Source organism: Callorhinus ursinus, unplaced genomic scaffold (genome assembly GCF_003265705.2).
Source record: "Callorhinus ursinus isolate GAN/ISIS: 27379988/994484 unplaced genomic scaffold, GSC_fseal_2.0 scaffold46, whole genome shotgun sequence".
NCBI classification, from domain to species: domain Eukaryota; kingdom Metazoa; phylum Chordata; class Mammalia; order Carnivora; family Otariidae; genus Callorhinus; species Callorhinus ursinus.
In genome coordinates this window covers 1,042,331-1,061,504 of record NW_027397108.1, presented here as the reverse complement: position 1 = coordinate 1,061,504, position 19,174 = coordinate 1,042,331, and the positions used below count along the sequence as shown (strand labels likewise).

The window sequence follows — 19,174 nt, the reverse complement described above, 5'->3', positions numbered from 1 at the left end:
ACAAAGCTTCTATGAACACCCATGTACAAGTTTTTATATGAATATAAATTCTCAGTTCTCTGGGATAATGCCCAAGAATACAGACCCTGAGTCATACGAGAGTTACACGTTTTACTTTTTAGGAAACTGCCAGACTCCTTTCCAGAATGGCTATATCATTTACATCCCCACCAGCAATGTGTGAGTGATCAGGTTTCTTCATGTCCTGGCTGAATTCTTGTCACTACTTTTGTTTCAGCCATTTGAAAGGTATGCAGTGACATCTCATTGTGGTTTTGATACACACTTTCCAGTGGCTAATGATTCTGAGTATCTTTTTGTGTGTTTAATTGCCATTTGTGGCCTTTTAGTGAAATCTCTCTTCATGTCTTTTATCCATTATATCTCTGGCTTGCAGAAGGCCAACCTTCTCACATGGCCTTTCCTCTGTGCACAGGTGGGAAGAGAGAACTCTCTGGTGTCCCTTACTCTTCATATAAGCACACCAGTCCAATCAAATTAGGGCACCACCTTTATGACCTCATTTAACTTGAATTACCTCCTTAAAGACCCTACCACTTCATACAGTTACCTTGGGGTTAGAGCTTCAACATATAAACTTTGGGGTGAGGAAAGAATTCAAACCATAACATCCATATTTTAATTGGATTGTTTCTTTTTTTCACTGTTGATTTCTGAGGGTTCTTTATATATTCTAGTTACTAGTCCTTTGTCAATTCTCAGTCCTCATCTTACTTACCCTATCAAGAACAATTAACATAGTTTATTATCTTCCCCTCCTTGAAACATTTTCTTCACTTGGATCCAGAATACCAACACTCTTTTGCCTTTCTCATTAGTGCTATAATTCTCTTTCTTTCTTTCTTTCTTTCTTTCTCCTCACCTACTCTACCTATTAATGTTGGAACACCCCCAGCTCCTATCATTACATTTCTCCATCCACAATGACTCCTGCTGGTCCATTTCATGCTTTAAATATGCTGATGACTTACAAATACATATCTGAAGCCTGGAACTTCGGATCTAACAACTACTAACTAACTAACTAACAACTAACAACTCCCCATCTCTATCTGAACACCTCCATCTCAACTTTAATATGTTCAAAAACTGAGTTCTTCATATTCTTCTGCAACTCCTTGACCCCAGCAGTATTCTCTCTCTTGATTAATGCCAATTCTGTGCCTCCAATTGATTATTTGACCAAACACCTTGTGTTATTCTTGACTCTTCTGCAACCTACACTGATCCATCAGCAAACTGTATTGCTTCTGCTTTTGAACTATTCCCATACTACTACTATCATTATTGTGCCCATGGCCCAAGCCACCATGATCCCTCAGCTGGGTTGGCGATATGGTCTCATAAATGGCCTCCCTGCTTCCACCTTCCCTATTAAATCTCATTAAAATATAAATTAGATCACACCAATCCTCTACTCACAATTCTCTGATGTTTTCCAATCTTATTGAAGTTGAAAAATAAAGACCTCTCAAAACCCTCCATGATCTGACCACCAGATCTTCGAATATCTTCCGTTATTCCTTGCTCACTCTGCTCCAGACATTTTGACCTTGCTGTTCCATGAACATTCCCATCTCTGCATGGTTACTCTGGCTTCTTCCTCTGTCTAGAGTACTCTTTCCCAGATATACACATGTCTTGCTCCCTATTTCCTTCAGATTCTTATTCAAATGCCACATTCTTATTGAGCATTTTACGACCATTCTATTTAAAATTTCCAACCCCATACCACCCCCACCTCAACTATATTGTCTTCACAACACTTACTAGCATCTATCATATCATATATTTTACTTATATATTGTCTACCTCCCCCCCCAAGAGAACTCAAGCTCCAAGAATGCAGATACTTTTGTCTATTTTGTTCCCTTTGTGTGTGCTCTCTCTCTTTCTCTTGGGATGTGGTGAAAGCATAGTAAAATGTATGGGCTCAATAAATATTTGTTGAATGAAATTATGAGATTTCCTTTGTCAAAGTAGTGATAAGAAGGGTTAACTGCTCCCAGTTTGGTTGTATTATATGTATCTTAATAAATACACTCAAATTCTTAGGTAAACAAGTAGAAAGGGGGGGCAGAAGAGAGAAGGAAGAAGAGGAAAAGGAGGAAGGGGTAAAAAGGTGAAGAAACTTTAGGAAAATTAAATAAAACCTAAGGAAAGAAAATAAAAATATAAAAATTAAAAAGAATTTCCTAATGGCAGAGGATTATCCGACATAGTAGAACTTGCAAAATTATATGATTATTTGTTGAAATGGAATTGATCCTCACTCTTTTTAATGGTTTATATGTAGTCTGTCAAATGGAACAGAACTCTGTCGAATGGAAGAAAAATTAACCAAATCACTAGTCAATATCTTTCTCCAGTCTACGAATGTAACTTCTGCCAAGTTATTTATTGCCTACATGCACCTTTGATTATTTAATGCATTTTGGGCAGCTGTGATTTCTCAGACAGCTGAACAAGTCAATACAGACAAAATGAAAAAACTAATTTCATTGACAAGAATTTCTTAGAACAAGAAACTTAGAACAACCTTTCCTAACTAGGTAAGTTTTGGGGGTTCCTTCATTGACATAAAATTTCAACAATTAATTAACTGAGAAGAAATACACTGAGGGGCGCCTGGGTGGCTCAGTTGCTAAGCGTCTGCCTTCAGCTCAAGTCATGATCTCAGGGTCCTGGGATTGAGCCCCGCATTGGGTTCCCTTCTCCCTCTCACACTCCCCCTGCTTGTGTTCCCTCTCTCACTGCCTCTCTCTGTGTAAAAAAATAAATAAAATCTTAAAAAAAAAAAAGAAATACACTGAATAAAATAGTTAGAAAAATTCAAATGCCAGAGTTGAAAAGATTACCTTGCTCAGATTAATGAACTGAGAGCAGAAATACAGATCACATTTGCAACAACAAACTGCTTAAAAATGTACATTTTAGATATTTTACCACATCACATCGAATTTCAGGAAAAACTAATGCCGATGCACAACACTGAGATGTATCCTTGTTAAGTTACTGACCTTTAGGGGAAATTATTCCTGAAAGTATTCGGTTAGAAAAAGCCAGTCATCTAGAAGGTGAAGAAATCAGTTTGTCTTCAGAATACAGCAATATTCAGTATCAGGAGACAAAGGAGCACTACCCACAAATCTCTGAGAGAAAGAAAATGTATCCAGCCTACTTTTTTTTGTTAAAGCAATAGGCAAATATTCTCAAATTTGAAAGAAATCTGAGAATAAAGCACACACAAATCTTTTTTGAGGAAAAATAAAAATAAAACCCTACTTCATAATGAAATGTCAGCCAAAAGGTATCTAGAAAAGCTGTGGAAGAGAAGATGACTGCATCTCTCAGTGCAGACAAAAGTAGAAAAGTATGGTACAAATGGTGAAAGTCACAAAGTGTGACCCCCCCCAAAAGGTTACACCAGTTTCTAAAAAGTTCAAATGTAAGGTTACCTTACAATCCAGAAGTTCCACTCCTAGAAATATACTCAAGATAATTGAATTATATAAGAAAAAAGATAAACGAAAACATATGTTCACAAAAACCTCATACACAGATGTTCATACCAGCATTATTTATAATAGCCAAAAAATGGAACCAACCAAATGTCCATCGACTGATTAATGGGTAACCAAAATGTAGTCTATCCATATAATGGAATATTATCTGGTCATAAAAAATAATGAAGTGTTGATACATGGTACAACATGGATAAATCTTGGCACTATCATGCTAAGTGAGAGAAACCCAGTCACAAAGACCACATATTCTGTGTTTTCACCTAAATGTTGTTGACTGGGGTTGGTGTCGGGGTGGGAGGGAAACAGGGAATGTTTCCTCAATGGGACTAGGTTTCTTTTTGGGGTGATGAAAATGTTCCAAAATTGGTTGTGGTGATTGCTGCATAACTCTGTAATATACAAAAATGATTAAATATACTAAAGTATGATTAGATTGTACACTTTAAATGGGTGAATTATAAGGCATGTGAATTATTTCTTACTAAAGCTGTTACCAAAAGATAATATAAAGTTAAACCTGCAAAGTTTGTTTTAGAGTTCTGAAGCAACAAATATTCTCAAGCACATGCAAACTCAAGAAATGCAATACTCATAGGTCTTCCTGGAGGAAAAACAGAAAACATCAGCTACCTGACAAGGCAATCCAAGAAGAAATCAATCAAAATAAAAAATCATTCAAGAATAGAGAGCTATGATGACAGACTAATGGCTAGCATTATACAGAAATAACAGCAAAACTACCAAAAGGACAGGTGGGGGAGAAAAAGAGAAGCGGACAAATGAGTGCTACTTTTCCCATTTTTCACAATAGATCAATACTGTCTAAAATTTAAAAATGAATTTAATATGAAACCTAGTGACTCTATAACTTTTCAAATTTTCGGGCGCCTGGGTGGCTCAGCTGGTTAAGCGACTGCCTTCGGCTCAGGTCATGATCCTGGAGTCCCGGGATCGAGTCCCACATCGGGCTCCCTGCTCGGCGGGGAGTCTGCTTCTCCCTCTGACCCTTCCCCCTCTCACGTGCTTTCCCTCTCTCTCCCATTCTTGCTCTCTCAAATAAATAAATAAAATCTTTAAAAAAATAACTTTTCAAATTTTCATAATCTTTTCTTAAAGTTCAGTGGGATCATTCAAGTAGAACATATATTTATGAGATATATAAATAATGTAAAGCAATTCCCTTGGCTTCAATTTGGTTTCTCCTTTCTCTGTCAATTTCTATTAATAAAATTTTGCAAACTTATTTCTCAATCCCTTTTTCTATTTTTTTGTCTAGGGTAGTGCTTCTCAACCTGTGGCAATTTTGCCTCCAGGGGACATTTGGCAATTTCTGGAGACATATTTGGTTGTCATAACTAGGGGAAAGGTTAGTGGGCTACTAGTGGGTTGAGACCAGGGATACTGCTAAATGCCCGTCAATGCACAAACAGCCCCCGATCATAATAGGCCAAATGTCAGGAGTGCCAAAGTTGGGAAACCCTGCTCTAGAAATATCTAGCAATGCCTGGAATAATACTCGCTGGTATTAATCATTATTTCTGGGCTGTGTGACTCTTGGTGATTATTATACTCTTTTCTTTGACATTTCTGTATATCTTAAAATTTTATAATGACTGTATCAATTAAATCGCTAATATTTAATACTTAAAACAATAAATAAAGGTATGCATGTGTATAAAACTGTCACAAAAGCATATTATTATAGTCTTGAGAGTTATCAGGATTGCCAGTCTCAGAAAAGTGGAAATTTTTTGAAAGTGTTAGAAAGAATGTTCCCTCACATTTGTGAAACAGCTTGACTATCAATTACTAGCTAGTAATGTAAGTCAGAACAGAACACAAAACAAAACAAAATAGACCGCAAAATATTTTTTTCTCCAAGTAGAAAGTGTTTCAGTTTTATAAAGGCGTGGTACTATTAGAAGAGTGAAAATCAAAAACAGTATTAAGTAATATCATGTACTCATTTGAAAACACTTTCACTGCCACAAGCCCAAGTGTATTGATGAAAAATGGTTCAGATGGGACTAGATTCTTATGTACTATGTGATTTTTCAATTGGAGTAAGTCTTTCAATATAATCTATTCTCTTCATTAAAAGTATATATTTGCACATCATTTAATTGCTTATATAATCAAAACCTTATTCCTGTCTTTTACAAATAATTCAGAGCTATAGGTTTCTTGAGCTGTATATGATGGATCATTCTCATTCTTTCATAAACTGCTATTTATCGATTATCTTTCATGTAACAGGTAATGTACTAGGTGCCAGGAACACAATAATAAATGAGCAATGGATCTGCTCTTGAGAGGCTCAAAAATAATTAAAAACCAGTATGAAAAATGTATCTTTGTAGTTTGTTCAACATTCTTTGAAAGTGTAAGATGAGGTACTCTAGAGACCTGTGGGAGGCTTCACGGCGGAAGGCTTTGAATCTGAGTGTGACAGGTTTCAGTAAATGGCTTCGGGAGATTTTGCAGATGAAGGAAAGCAAATGAAGGGGTAGTGGAGCCAGATGCCATGAGGGGTCCATAAGGTTTCTTTCTGCTGCAGGACGTGCAGAAGCAGGGAAAGGTCTCCGTAGATGTCCTCCTGATCAATGTCAAAAAAGCCTTAACCCTGTGCATCAATACTGGACATCCACACTTTCTCCTTAGTATTTGGGGGGAGTTCTGAAAACGCTGCAAAGCACAGCTGACACGTTCTCCAGCTAATTTTTGTGCAGGCTGAAGTTGAGGGATTACCAGTCAAGAAGACTTTGGATGGTACCTCCAAATGAGGATGTTCCCACTGTTTCTGGGGGAAAGGAAAGTACATGGGTAAGCCCTCTCACTAGTTAGAACCTCTCTATTAACCAGTAAACCCAGATGTTTTCCTGTGATTCTTTCTTTTGCCTCTAAAGTTAATGTAAGTCAGAAACAGATTCAGCAGGATTCTATAAGCGTCTTGAAGAATAACCGTGTTACTAAAACCTTTCCTGTTTTATGAATTTACTTCTGGTATTTTTTTTTTTATTGAAAGACAGTTGACACACAATGTTACATTAGTTTCAGGTGTACAGCAGAGAGATCTGACAACTCTATACTATGCTGTGTTCACCACAAATGTAGCTACCACCTGGCATCATGCAACACTATTACAATGCCGTTGACTATATTCCCTATTCTGCCCCTTTTGTTCCCATGGTTTATTCATTCCATAATCAGAAGTCTGGCCCTCCCAATCCCCTTTACTCATTGCACCCGTCCCCTCCCGCCCTCCCCTCTGGCAACCACCATTTTGTTCTCTGTATTTATGGGTCTGTTTCTGTTGTTTTGTTTTTTAGATTCCACATATAAGTGAAATCATACGGCATTTGCCTAACTCAGTCTGATTTATTTCACTTAGCATAATACCTTCTAGGTCCATCCATGTTGTCACAAATGGCAAGATCTCATTCTTTTTCATGGCTGAGTAATATTCGTGTGTGTGTACTGCATATATAATCTATACTCACATATTTTGGGTATTACCCCTTATCAGATATATCATTTGCAAATATCTTCTCCCATTTAGTATGTTGCCTTTTTGTTTTGTTAATGGTTTTCCTTGCTGTGCAAAAGTTGTTTATTTTGGTGTAGTCCCAAAAGTTTATTTTTGCTTTTGTTTCTCTTGCCTCGGAAGACATAGCTAGAAAAATACTGCTAAAGCTGATATACAAGAGATTACTGCCTGTGTTTTCTTTAAGGAGTTTTATGGTTTCAGGTCTCACATTCAGGTCTTTAATCCACTTTGAGTTTATTTTTATGTATGGTGTAAGAAAGTGGTCCAGTTTCATTTTTTGCATGCAGTTGTTCAGTTTTCCCAACACTATTTGTTGAAGAGGTTGTCTTTTCCCCATTGTGTATTCTTGCCTCCTTTCTTGTAGATTAATTGACTGTACAAGTGTGGGTTTATTTCTGGGCTCTCTATGCTGTTCCACTGATCTATGTGCCTATTTTTGTGCCAATACCAGTTTTGATTACGATACCTTTGTAGTATACTTGAAATCTGGGTTTGTGATGCCTCTCACTTTGTTCTTCTTTCTCAAGATTGGTTTGGCTATTTGGGGTCTTTAGTGGTTTCATACAATTTTAGCATTATTAGTTCCAGTTCTAGGAAAAATACAGTTGGTATTATCATAGGCATTCCATTGAATCTGTAGATTGCTTTGGCATATGGACATTTTAACAATATTAATTCTTCCAATCCATGAGAATGACATATCTTTTCATTTGTTTGTGTTGTCAATTGTTTTCATCAGTGTCTCCTAGTTTTATGGCATTTTTTTTTAAGTGAACCAATTTTTCAATTAAGCAATTACCATCCTTGGTAAAAAAAAAAAAAAAACACGTAGCATTCTGGTGAGTGATGTTGATAATAATAGAGGTTATCCATGTGTAGGCAGGGGATATATGAGTTTCCTCTCAATTTTGTTATAAACCTAAAATTGCTCTAAAAAAGGCAAAAAATTAAACAACCATAATTATAACTACTCATAATAGTAGCTGGTTGTTTTGTTTTTGTTTTGGAGTCAGATGTATTGAAGGATAATTTACATGTAATAAAAATCACCCTTTCTTTGTGCAGGAATTTTGACAAATGCATAAAGCCATGAAACCACCACCACACTTAAGATACAGAACACGTCTTTCACCACTGGGGAGGGTGTGTGCTGTGGTAAGCACTGTGAATTGTGTGGGACTGACAAGTCACAGACCTGTACCCCTGAAACAACACATTGTATGTTAATAAAAAAACAAGGACACACAGAAGAAAAAAAAAAAAAGAACACGTCCTTCACCTGTTCCCCTTTGCAAAATTCCTCTCACCTTGAAGCTGTTATAGATTCTTTTTCTGCTCCCATGATTGTGCCTTTTCCAGAGTATCTTAGTTATTGAATAATAGTCCAGCATGTAGTATTTTAAATAAAGCTTCTTTCACTTAGCATAAAGCACTTGAGATTCATTCATGTTGTTGCATGTATCAATACTCCATTTCTTTTTATTGTTCAGTAGTATTCCACTGTATAGTATGGATACACCACAGTAAAATGGGAAGTTTAGTCAACCACTAGTGGATGGACATTTGGGTGGTATCCAGTTTTAGGAGACTATGAATAGAGCTAATATAAAACTTTACATACAGGTTTTTCATTTCTCTTGTGTACCTAGGAATGGGACTGCTGGATCATATGGTAAATATGTGTTTAACCTATAAAAGAAATCTGCCAAACTATTTTTCAAGGTGGCTGTAACATTTTACATTTGCACCAGCAACGAGGGTTCCAGTTATTCTGCATCTTCACCAGCATTTGGTATTGTCGGGTTTTTTGTTTTTTAATTTTAGCCATTTTAATGGTTATTCTCATTGTGGTATTATTTTACATTTTCCTAATGACTAAGGAGATTGAGAATTTTTTATGTGCTTTTTGAAACCTATATATTTTCTCTGATGAAGTGCATGTGCAAATGTTTTGCCCATTTCTTAATTTGAATTATTTTTATTACTGACCTGTGAGAGAGTTCTTTCTATATCATGGACACTAGCCTTTATCAGATAAATATATGTGTATATACATATATATTTTTAAAAGATTTATTTATTTTAGAGAGAGAGACAGCTGAGTAGAGGGAGGGGCAGAGGGAAAGAATTTTAAGCAGGCTCCCCACTGAGAGCAGAGCCCAACATGGGCCTTGATTCCAGGACACGGAAATCATGATTTGAGCTGAAATCAAGTCAGACACTTAAATGACTGAGCCACCCAGGCACCCCTCAGATATTTATTTTGTAAATATTTTTTTTCCCAGTGTTTGGCTTTTCTTTTCATTTTCTTAACAATGTCATTTTAAAAGCAGTTTTTAAATTTGGTGATACTCAATTTATCATTTTAACATTTTTACGGATCATGCTTTTGGTCGGCTATATCTAAAAAATCTATGCCTAACCCACGATCACTATGATTTTTTTTCCTATACTTTCCTAAAGAATGTTATAGTTTGTAGGTTTATATTTAAGTATATGGTTAATTTTGAGTTATTTTTGTATACAGTTTGAAGTATGGGTTGAGATTTTTGGTTTTTTGTTTTTGTTTTTCAAATGGGTTTTCATTATTCTAGCACTATTTCTTGAAATGGACTGTTCTTTCTCCACTGAGTTGTTCTGGCAGCTTTTTCAAAAACCAATTGAATATATATATATATGTATATATATATATTCTGGGCTCTCTATTCTGCTCTTTCAATCTACTTCTCTATCTCTATCTTGATGTCAGTATCACATTGTGTTGAATTCTGTAGTTTTGTAATATGTCTTAAAATCAGGTAGTATAAGTCTCAAACTTTATTTTTATTTTTAAAATGTTTTAGTTATTCTAGTTATTTATCTACTCACATGACTATTCTTTGCTTTTCTGTACACATTTTAGAATAAGCTTGCCAATTTCTACAAAAAAAAAAAGGAAAAAGAAAAAAAGAGAAACACCTACTGGGGTTTGATTGGGATTATACTGAATATGTATATCAATTTTAGAAAAATTGACATCCTAACAATATTGACTCAATCCACAACTCTCATATTTTTATTTAGTTCTTCTTTAATGATTTCTCATCAATGTTATATAATTTTGTTATATTTATGCCAAAGTATTTAATATGTTTGGTGCTACTGTAAAAAGTGCTTTTAAATTTCAATTTACAGTTCTTATTAAGAAAATACAGAAATATAATTTATTTTTGAATATTGACCTTGCATCCTGTGATCTTGCTAAACTCACTTTAAAAAGAAAAAGAAATTCTTACAGATTTCCTACCCAGAAATCCAGATCATTTATAAATAGAACATTTTATATCTTTCTGATCTACATGCCTTGAATTCCTTTTCTTACTGTATGTGCTGGAACTAGCAGTATGATGTTGACTAGGAGAGGTGAGAGCAGACATCCTTGCCTTGATCCTCATCTGAGAGGGAAAGAATTTCACGTCTGACTACTCAGTGTGGTATTAGCGGTTAGATTTTCATGGATGCCTTTTTTTTTTTTTAAGATTTTTTGAGAGAGAGAGAATGAGAGACAGAGAGCACAAGAGGGAAGAGGGTCAGAGGGAGAAGCAGACTCCCCGCCAAGCAGGGAGCCCGATGCAGGACTCGATCCCGGGACTCCAGGATCATGACCTGAGCCGAAGGCAGTCGCTTAACCAACTGAGCCACCCAGGCGCCCCTCATGGATGCCTTTTAAAACACTGAGGATGTTCTCTTTAGTTCCTACTTTGGCTTTTCTCATAAATAGGATGTTAAATTCTGCCATTTACTTTTCACATATATTTTCAAGAAATTAAGTTCCATGTTCATACATAAATAAATTCCTTAAGGACACCGATATTTACGAAGTTTTGTGTCTGTAGCACAGCTGTAATGGTGACTTTATCATTCGGGCTGTGCTTCAGGTCAAACACCTAACAATGTTATCTACGACTTCTGACACCACAGTAATAGCAGCAGTCCCACGGGATTTCAGAATCACCTGTGCTTTAGAAAAAAAGGATGAAAGAAGGATGTAGAAAAAGATAGTATGAGTTAATCAGGGATAAGCTCATATTTGGGACCAGTAAGGACTCATACTCATTTTTGTTTGATCTGTCCTGCTTTTTCAAGGCTTCTGTCTTCTTTCCTACAAAAACATGGCTAGATATAAAATTTTCAACATCTCTAGCTTGTGGGAGAAAACCTAAATGTCGATTTTTCATTCTCATTTTTTCATTTTTCTGTCAAAGAACGTCTCAAAGTTCTTTTGTCTCAGTGAAGAGGACTAGCATCCTACTGTTTCAATGAATGATCCTCAGCGACTTTATTTAGATCAGAAAGCCAGAGATTAACCTCACCCCCCTTCGACCTCAACCCTCCTCTAGATCACACTGAATTTCCCTCTGTATGTGAGACCCTTCCTTAAGGTCCATGCCACTGTGTGGTTGAAGCCCTTATCATTTTTCCTGTCTTACATCAAAGGTCACTCCGCTGGTCTTTATAGATTTATACCTGGTCTTCGTGCTTTCAGTTGGATCATGAAGATCACGCTATTTCTCAGCCTTAAATTACCCAGTGTTCAGGCCCCAGTGCCCTCAGGATAGTGTCCACATACCCTTCTGCTTACAAGGCCCACTGTGCATGAGTATATATCTAGAAGCCCCTCAGCCACCCAGTCTATCTCAGTTGGAAAGAAAAAACAATGTGCCTAGGGCACCGCAGATTTCCCATATAGAGAAAAGGGAGCATTCATTGTTCTGTAGCCATGGCTCTTCTGACTGATAGAACAAGAAAGAGCCCTCCATGCAGAGAACAGTCCTACGACTTTATGTGGGGATGAGCCTTAAGCCTAAAATAGATGTAGAAGACAAGGCCAAGGAAACTCTCAATTACTGTTTCATAAATAACTTAGAAATTACTTAGCAGGTCCCTAAATACTTAAACTATTTGTAAATCCATACACCTCTGCATCCCCATGGTCAACAAAAGTTTAACTTTCTGGTTTCTCAACCTCAGCACTATTGACATTTTGGACCAGATCATTCATTGTTGTGGAGGGCTCTCTTGCACATCGTAGGATATTTAGCAGCATTCCTCACCTCTCCCTCTAGATGCCGGTACATTCAACCCCCCAACAATTGTGACAGCCAAAAACGTCTCCAGATATTGCCAAATGCCCACTGAGGGGGAAAAACTACCTAGCACGGAGAATCACTTGCGTTAAATGAAAAGGTGCTATGTGTTCAAGTTCATGGCAGGCAATCTGTAAGAAAGAAGCCCTAAGGACTAGTGGTAGTGACCTCAGTCAAAGCAGACACTTCCCCAGGGATGGTAGCAAATGGAATAAAGGGGAGGGAGGAAGCCAGCCTGGACCCCTGAAGGGTTAAGATCAGAGCCAGCAGTGAAAACTGTGTGTGACATGTAGAACAATTTTCTATAGTCACGAAATCATTGTACTCCCCTGAATGCATCCTGAGTTTACAACCTCATCTCCTTGCACATAATTCTTCTCTCCATGCAATATCCTGTGTTATCTTCATGTGACTGTGTGAGGCCTACTGGAAGAACAGCAAGTAGAGATGCCAAAGATTAGGGATGGTAGGCATAATGGCAGACAGTTTCTTACAAGTATATATAAATTTTTATAGGTCAGTATCACCTTTGCTTTTTAACTAAGCAACTTCTGCTATGTATCTCCATAAATCCACTGCATTGTTAGATCATCTCCTATGTTGAGCTCCTAGAATAAAATTTGATTGTAGGGTATACTTTTAACATAAATAAATGTTTCTCCCATTCCCACTTTAAGTCCTGGAAATAACTAAAAGCATAAATAATTAATGCATCAGTCTCCATATGTATGGATATGTATACTCATTTCATTCCCTGCTGAAAATAAATATTTTCTGTGAAACTGTATTTGAATTTAAAAATTCTGGTTTAGAGTGTTAATACATTGAATATACAAAACAGTACCTCCCATTGATTTAGCATAAACACACAGACACACAAACTGGAAAAAAAAAAGAGATTAAAAGTTGAAATATGTTTGATAAAACTGGCATTTGATTCTACTGATGCTCTAATTTCACCACAGGCCCAACAGTAGAAAAGTCACATTCTTCGCAATTTTACGCAGCACTGAGGCTTTCCTGGATGGATAATGGCATGCAGAAATTTAGGAATGCTGGGATATGTTTACAAACCAATCAAATTGAGATGCTTAGTGGGTTCCTTCTCTTAGAATCTGAACAAAGCTTGCCACCAAGCATTTATTACAGGGCTTTGCACTTTATAAGGGTACCTTGTTTTTTGACTGACTGGAAGAATTACTTCAGGTACTGCTCATGCGTTTTTCACAACAGAAGTGTGATTAATTATTCTATGACAGAAACACAATTCGTGCTCAGCCATGTTTACAACCCACTGCCAGCACTTACTGTCTCCCCGGCAGAGCAGAGGTCCCAGTTTATAAGCTGCTTCTGAGTGCGGTCGGCCCGTGTCTGTAACCACTATCTTCCTCACTGGCAGATGTTCCTTATAAGAAAGGAATCCGGTGTCATTGGTCCTAAAAAACAGTAACAACAACAAAATTCTTAAAATTATTCTGATTAACATAATTATACAATAAGCAATAGCCCTTATTGCATTTCAAAGCCAAGCTATTCTGAGATAAGTCTGCACATGCAAAAGAACAAGGATCAAATTGCCCATCTGAGTGAAAATATGGCCACAGTTTAATGTCTCCTGCAGACTGACTATAGTTGGTGATTTTGAAATTCAGTTGACCATTTTCTTTAAGTAGACTGTTTATAGCAAGGTGATCATTTTGTAATGTATGAAGGTATTAAATCACTATGTTGTACACCTGCAGGTAATACAACATAGTATGCCAATTATAATTCAGTAACAAAAAAGAAATAGAAAATAAATACATAAATAAATGATTAATTACACTTAGTGTAATGACTGATACTGCAGTTTTAGATCTACCAAATTGGTATTTGTTTCTATTTTTTCCCATAGGATTTCTTGTATTTCTGCTCCCTCTCTCCTACTTTTCTCGGTTTACTCCATATTTCTTTGTATTCAATTTTATTTTTATTCACTTTTTAGCTATATGTCTGTTTACAGTATTTTAATGTTTGCTTTATGGACCCTTACATAATGCATCTTTAGTTCATCCACTTTAGTTAGATTTTGTGTTATATTACTCAATATAAAATGTTAGAAGCTGACTATAGAATAATATCCTTACCCCCTCTCCACATTCCCCCTCAATACACACCTGTTCCTTGTGCTATTGCTGTCATATATTTTAAATCTAGATGTCAGAGATGTTATAATACAGTTAAATGGTAAATTTTCTTTTTTAATTAAAAAAATAATTTAAACCCTGGCTTTTCTATTTACTGACATATTCATGATTTCCAGTGTTCTTCATTCCTTCCTGAAGATCTGGGTTTTCATCTGGCATTATTTCTCTTTAGCCTACAGAATTTCTCTTAGTATTTCATACAGTGCAGTTCAGTGGGTAAAAAATTCAGCATTTGTTTAATCTGAAAAGGACTTTATTTTGCCTTCATTTTTGAAATATCTATTTGTTTCGTATAGAATTCCAGGTTGACATTGCTTTCTCTTTCAGCACATCAAAGGTATCACCCCATTGTCTTCCAACCCGTGTTTCTGATGAGAAGTCAGCCTGCATTTGTATCTTTGTTCCCCTGCATGGAATATATTCCACCAGATCTATTCAACCTGGCTGCTTTTAAAATATTTATCTTGATCATTGTTTTTTGGGTTTTTTTTATTTTTTAGCAAACTGAACAATAAGCCAAGGTGTGCTTTTCTCTGTTTTCATTCCGCTTCAGATCCTCTGAGTTTCTGGAATCTGTACATTGATGTTATGTTATCTACCTGCTATGGCATAACAAATTATCCTACAACTTAGTGACTTAAAACAACATTTATGATCTCTAGTTTTTGTGTGTCAAGAATCTGGGCAGAGCTTAACAGGATACTCTGGCTCAGAGCCCCCCCGAGGCTACAACTAAAGTGTTGGCAACAACTGCCATCACCTCAGTGCTTGGCACGGGGAGGATCTGCTTCCAAGCTCGCTCCAGTGGCTGGTTGTTGGCAGTAGTCTGTTCCTTGCTACTGGATGGACTGAGGGCCTTGGCTATTGACTGGCTGTTGGTTGATGGTCACCCTCAATTCCTTGCCACCTGGGCCTCTCCCCAGGACAGCTCACAACATGGCAGACTGCTTTGTCAAAACAAGTCAGGGAAAGAGGTGCAAGGAAATCAGAAGTCACAGTCTTTTGCAACCTAATCTCAGAAGTGACTCTCATCCCTCTTATCATATTCTATTTATTTGAAGCGAGTCACAAGGTTCAGGCGACACTCACAGGGAGGAAATTACACAATGGTGTGAATAACTGGCAGCGTGGCTCATGGAGGGCCATCTTGGGGACTTGCTACCACAGACATTTATTAAACAAATTTGAGAAATTTCCAGCCATTGTTTCTTCAAACAGTTTCTGCCTTGTTTTATTTCTTATCCTTCAGAGACTCTGATTTCTTGCCTGTTAAATCATTGATATTTTCTCACAACCCACAAAGGTTCTGTTAATGTTTCTTCCAACCTTCCCCCCCACCCCACCTGCCATGTTCCTCAGATTAAATGATTTTGATGAAGTTGTCTTCAGGTTCTTTGAAGATTTCTTCTGCTAGATCTTATTTTCAAGTCCTTCCAGGAAAGTTTTCACTTCAGTCTTGTGCTTTCCTATCCCAAAACATATTTGCTTCTTGAATACAGTTCTCATTTATCTGCTCAGTATGCCCTCTCTTCACTTGTGGTTATTTTTACCTTTAATTCTTCAGGCATGTTTATAATAGCTGCTTTAAAGTTTTTGCCTACGAATCAAACATCAGTGTTCCAGGGTCTATTTCTAATAACTACTATTATTTTTCTTGACTTTGGATCAAATTTACTCTTTTTGGGAATATGTAACAATTGTTATAATGTTCTGAATATTATGAGTGATACACTATGGAGACTCTGGATTCTGTTATCATTCTCTGAAGACTTCCTTTTTTTTTCCACAGACAGCTAAATCACAGTCTTATCATAATAAATTGTGGAGGTTTGGTTTTATACCATCTTTGGTGGGCTGTCATCAGTTTTCTTCTTAGTTTTCAATCATATTCAGTTTTGGAACACGGTCTTTGCTGTGAAGACACAAACCCTCTGTCATTTCTGAGGAAAGCAAAGGGGCTTACAAGCCCATCTCAATTAATGAGACTTAAACTCCAAATTCTCTCTCTCCTCTGATAGTTGCCACTGAAATGTCTCTAGAGCTTGTTCAGTTTTCCAGCTATAGCTGTCTGCGTGATTCCTAGAAATCTCCCCTGTGCATGTGCAGTACAGGGCAGCCAGGGATCTGAGTGGAGTTGATAGACTGAACTCCGCCCAGGTAGCTTTCTTCTTTCTGGGATTTCTACTCCCTCCTCAATTTTCAGTCATTTTGGCAGCCCCAATTTTTGTCCTCGGCTACCTCATGCCAAAAAGATCTAGTATTCCCTTAGAGCCCTAACCACTTCATGGCATGTGATCTGGTTAGCGCCCTCATGGGAAAAGGCATGTAAAACATCTACCTCATCCACTTGGATTCCCTTCTTCAAGGGTCCAGGTCCCCCCCACAACATTTGGTTGTTCCCCACTTTCTTCAAGTAGGTGTTTTTATAAATATATTTCCTGGAATTATAAATATATCTGAGGAAGGTTAGCTCTATGCAAGCCACTTCACAATGAGCAGAATCTAATATGAGAAGTTTCAAAATTTTCTTTTTAAAAATTATTTTTGATGAATAGTATGTTATAAAGGCATTGGAGAATTCTTGGTGATTAGGTGAATTTTTTTCCAGTTAAGCATTGCTATTAGCATTTTATTTGCATTTTAGAATACATTATTATTGTGTAGGCATTGTGTGTGTGTGTGTGTGTGTGTGTGTGTGTGTGTGTGTGTGTGAAGGCAGTGAGAAAAAGAGTGCCTTCCAAAGGAAGTAGATATTCTGAAAAATTGGAGCTCAAGCAAGCAAGACAATATTCTTCATACCAAACATTTAACACTAAAAGTCTAATCATGACTCCATATGGATACCTCCTTTTAGGGTATCCTAAAAGAATCTGTTTTTTAATATAATACAGCCTTGATGTTTGCCAAATAAATACATAGAGTATCACATGACTCAAAATATGAGCTCAATTAACAACAGACTGTGTTACTGAAATTAATGTACATTCTGTAACCAAATCAATGATTTCTGTGCCAGACTATTAGTATTTTTAAAAATAACTCTTATGTTCAAAGTTGCTTATGTAGGATGTAGGATATGCATATGGTATGTTGAAATGTGAATACAAAAACTGAAAAACGGGCGCCTGGGTGGCTCAGTCATTAAGTGTCTGCCTTCGGCTCAGGTCATGATCCCAGGGTCCTGGGATCGAGCCCCGCATCAGGCTCCCTGCTCGGCGGGAAGCCTGCTTCTCCCTCTCCCACTCCCCCTGCTTGTGTTCCTATTCTCGCTCGCTCTCTCTCTGTCAAATAAATAAATAAATAAACCCTTAAAGAAAAACTGAAAAACATTTCACTTCATGAATAAATAAAATCAATATACATTTCAATTCTAGTCTCAAATATAATATCTTTTTTAATTTTTCGAAGGCAAACATATACATAAGACTTCTACTTAAAAGACTGTTTCAGACTCAGTTTTAAAATCCCTAAATGTTTTAGATTTCCTTTTTCAAGATATAATAAATAGAATACTAGTTCTTTGCAGCATGGTTCGTCCTTAAAAAAATTAGAGCTATATGTTTAAATAATTGTAAGAAATTCTGAGTTCACCTGTTTAAAAGGTTTTATAGGCAGATTACTGAAGAAATGTCCTTTAGTAATTAATGCTTATAAATATATTTTGAGACTAATAGAATTCTTAATTACACTTAATTTTAAGAGAATGATAACTGACTTATAATGAAGAGGAAACAAGAAACAGATGCCTCTATTTCATCTTATTACAAAAATAAACTGTAATGATTTATGGTCCACTACCAAAAAATTAAAAAAAAATTGGTCTTAACTTTTAGGATTCAGATTGATTGTAACAGATTTCATCAAAACACACCTTTATCTAATTTCTTCATTGTACTAATTTGTTCAGTATCTGCCTCACTACACTGTACGTTCCGAGTGAGTCATTTTTAAATATAAACTTTATTTTGCATAAGGAAATCATATGGAAATCACCATTCATTCCGGTCAGCATCACAGTTGCAGTAATACTGAGAATCGATGCAGTTCCCTTCTAATCCACATGTACATTTTTGAGGATCTGGCAAAGAACCTCCCCAGTACGTTTGCGTTTCATTGGTTCTGCCAACCCACCAACTCAGAGGGCTTCCATCTGAAAGACAAATGTGAGAAATGTGACATCTGCTCTATACCCCTCAGCCTTCCAGCCCAGGTCATTCCCTTCCTTCCCAAATCATTCAAAAGAGTAAGAGAAGGAAAAGAAAGATTGATTTGATGCAGTGATATTCCAAACATGGCTCTTGCTGGCATTGCCTTAAGAAAGCTTTTTAAAAAATGTTTTATTATTTAAGCTTAAAAGGAAAATGTATTTTTCTTTAAGTAGGAAAGAAATCAGCAGTTCCTATTTAGTTCAGGCATGGTACTTAAAAAATGTTTTGAGTGCAGTTCACATATGTTATTTCTTTAAAAATAATTTTTGAAACAAGAAGATATCAAAATATAAACCATAGTAATTAACATATCAGGAACAAACTTGAGTTGAGATCATGAAATACCCATTAAAACATTATGGAATGTTATGGAAAGTCAGTAGTTTATCTCAATATATTTATTAGCTAAAAACATATTAGCTGTTTATTAAACATTAGGCATGGTATGGCACTCCCTTGTTATGATTTAAGATCTATTTGGAAGTATGTATTTTTTTTCTTCCATTTAATGGCTTGGCTATTTATTTGGAGACTACAGAAATAACACTGAAAGATCTTT

The 19,174-nt window shown here is 36.5% G+C and overlaps 1 protein-coding gene across 5 annotated transcripts in view; it reads right to left on the bottom strand.

Annotated features, from left to right (window-relative positions):
• CNTNAP4 (contactin associated protein family member 4) overlaps window positions 1–19,174 on the bottom strand; it is a 263,654-nt gene that overhangs the window by 39,426 nt on the left and 205,054 nt on the right. For all 5 annotated transcript variants that reach the window (XM_073882311.1, XM_025860482.2, XM_073882312.1 and 2 more), the window contains 2 exons: window positions 18,401–18,557; window positions 13,530–13,657 (listed from right to left, as the gene is read on the bottom strand). In XM_073882311.1, coding sequence (XP_073738412.1) covers window positions 13,530–13,657; window positions 18,401–18,557 — 285 coding nt within the window. The remainder of the gene's footprint in view (window positions 1–13,529; window positions 13,658–18,400; window positions 18,558–19,174) is intronic.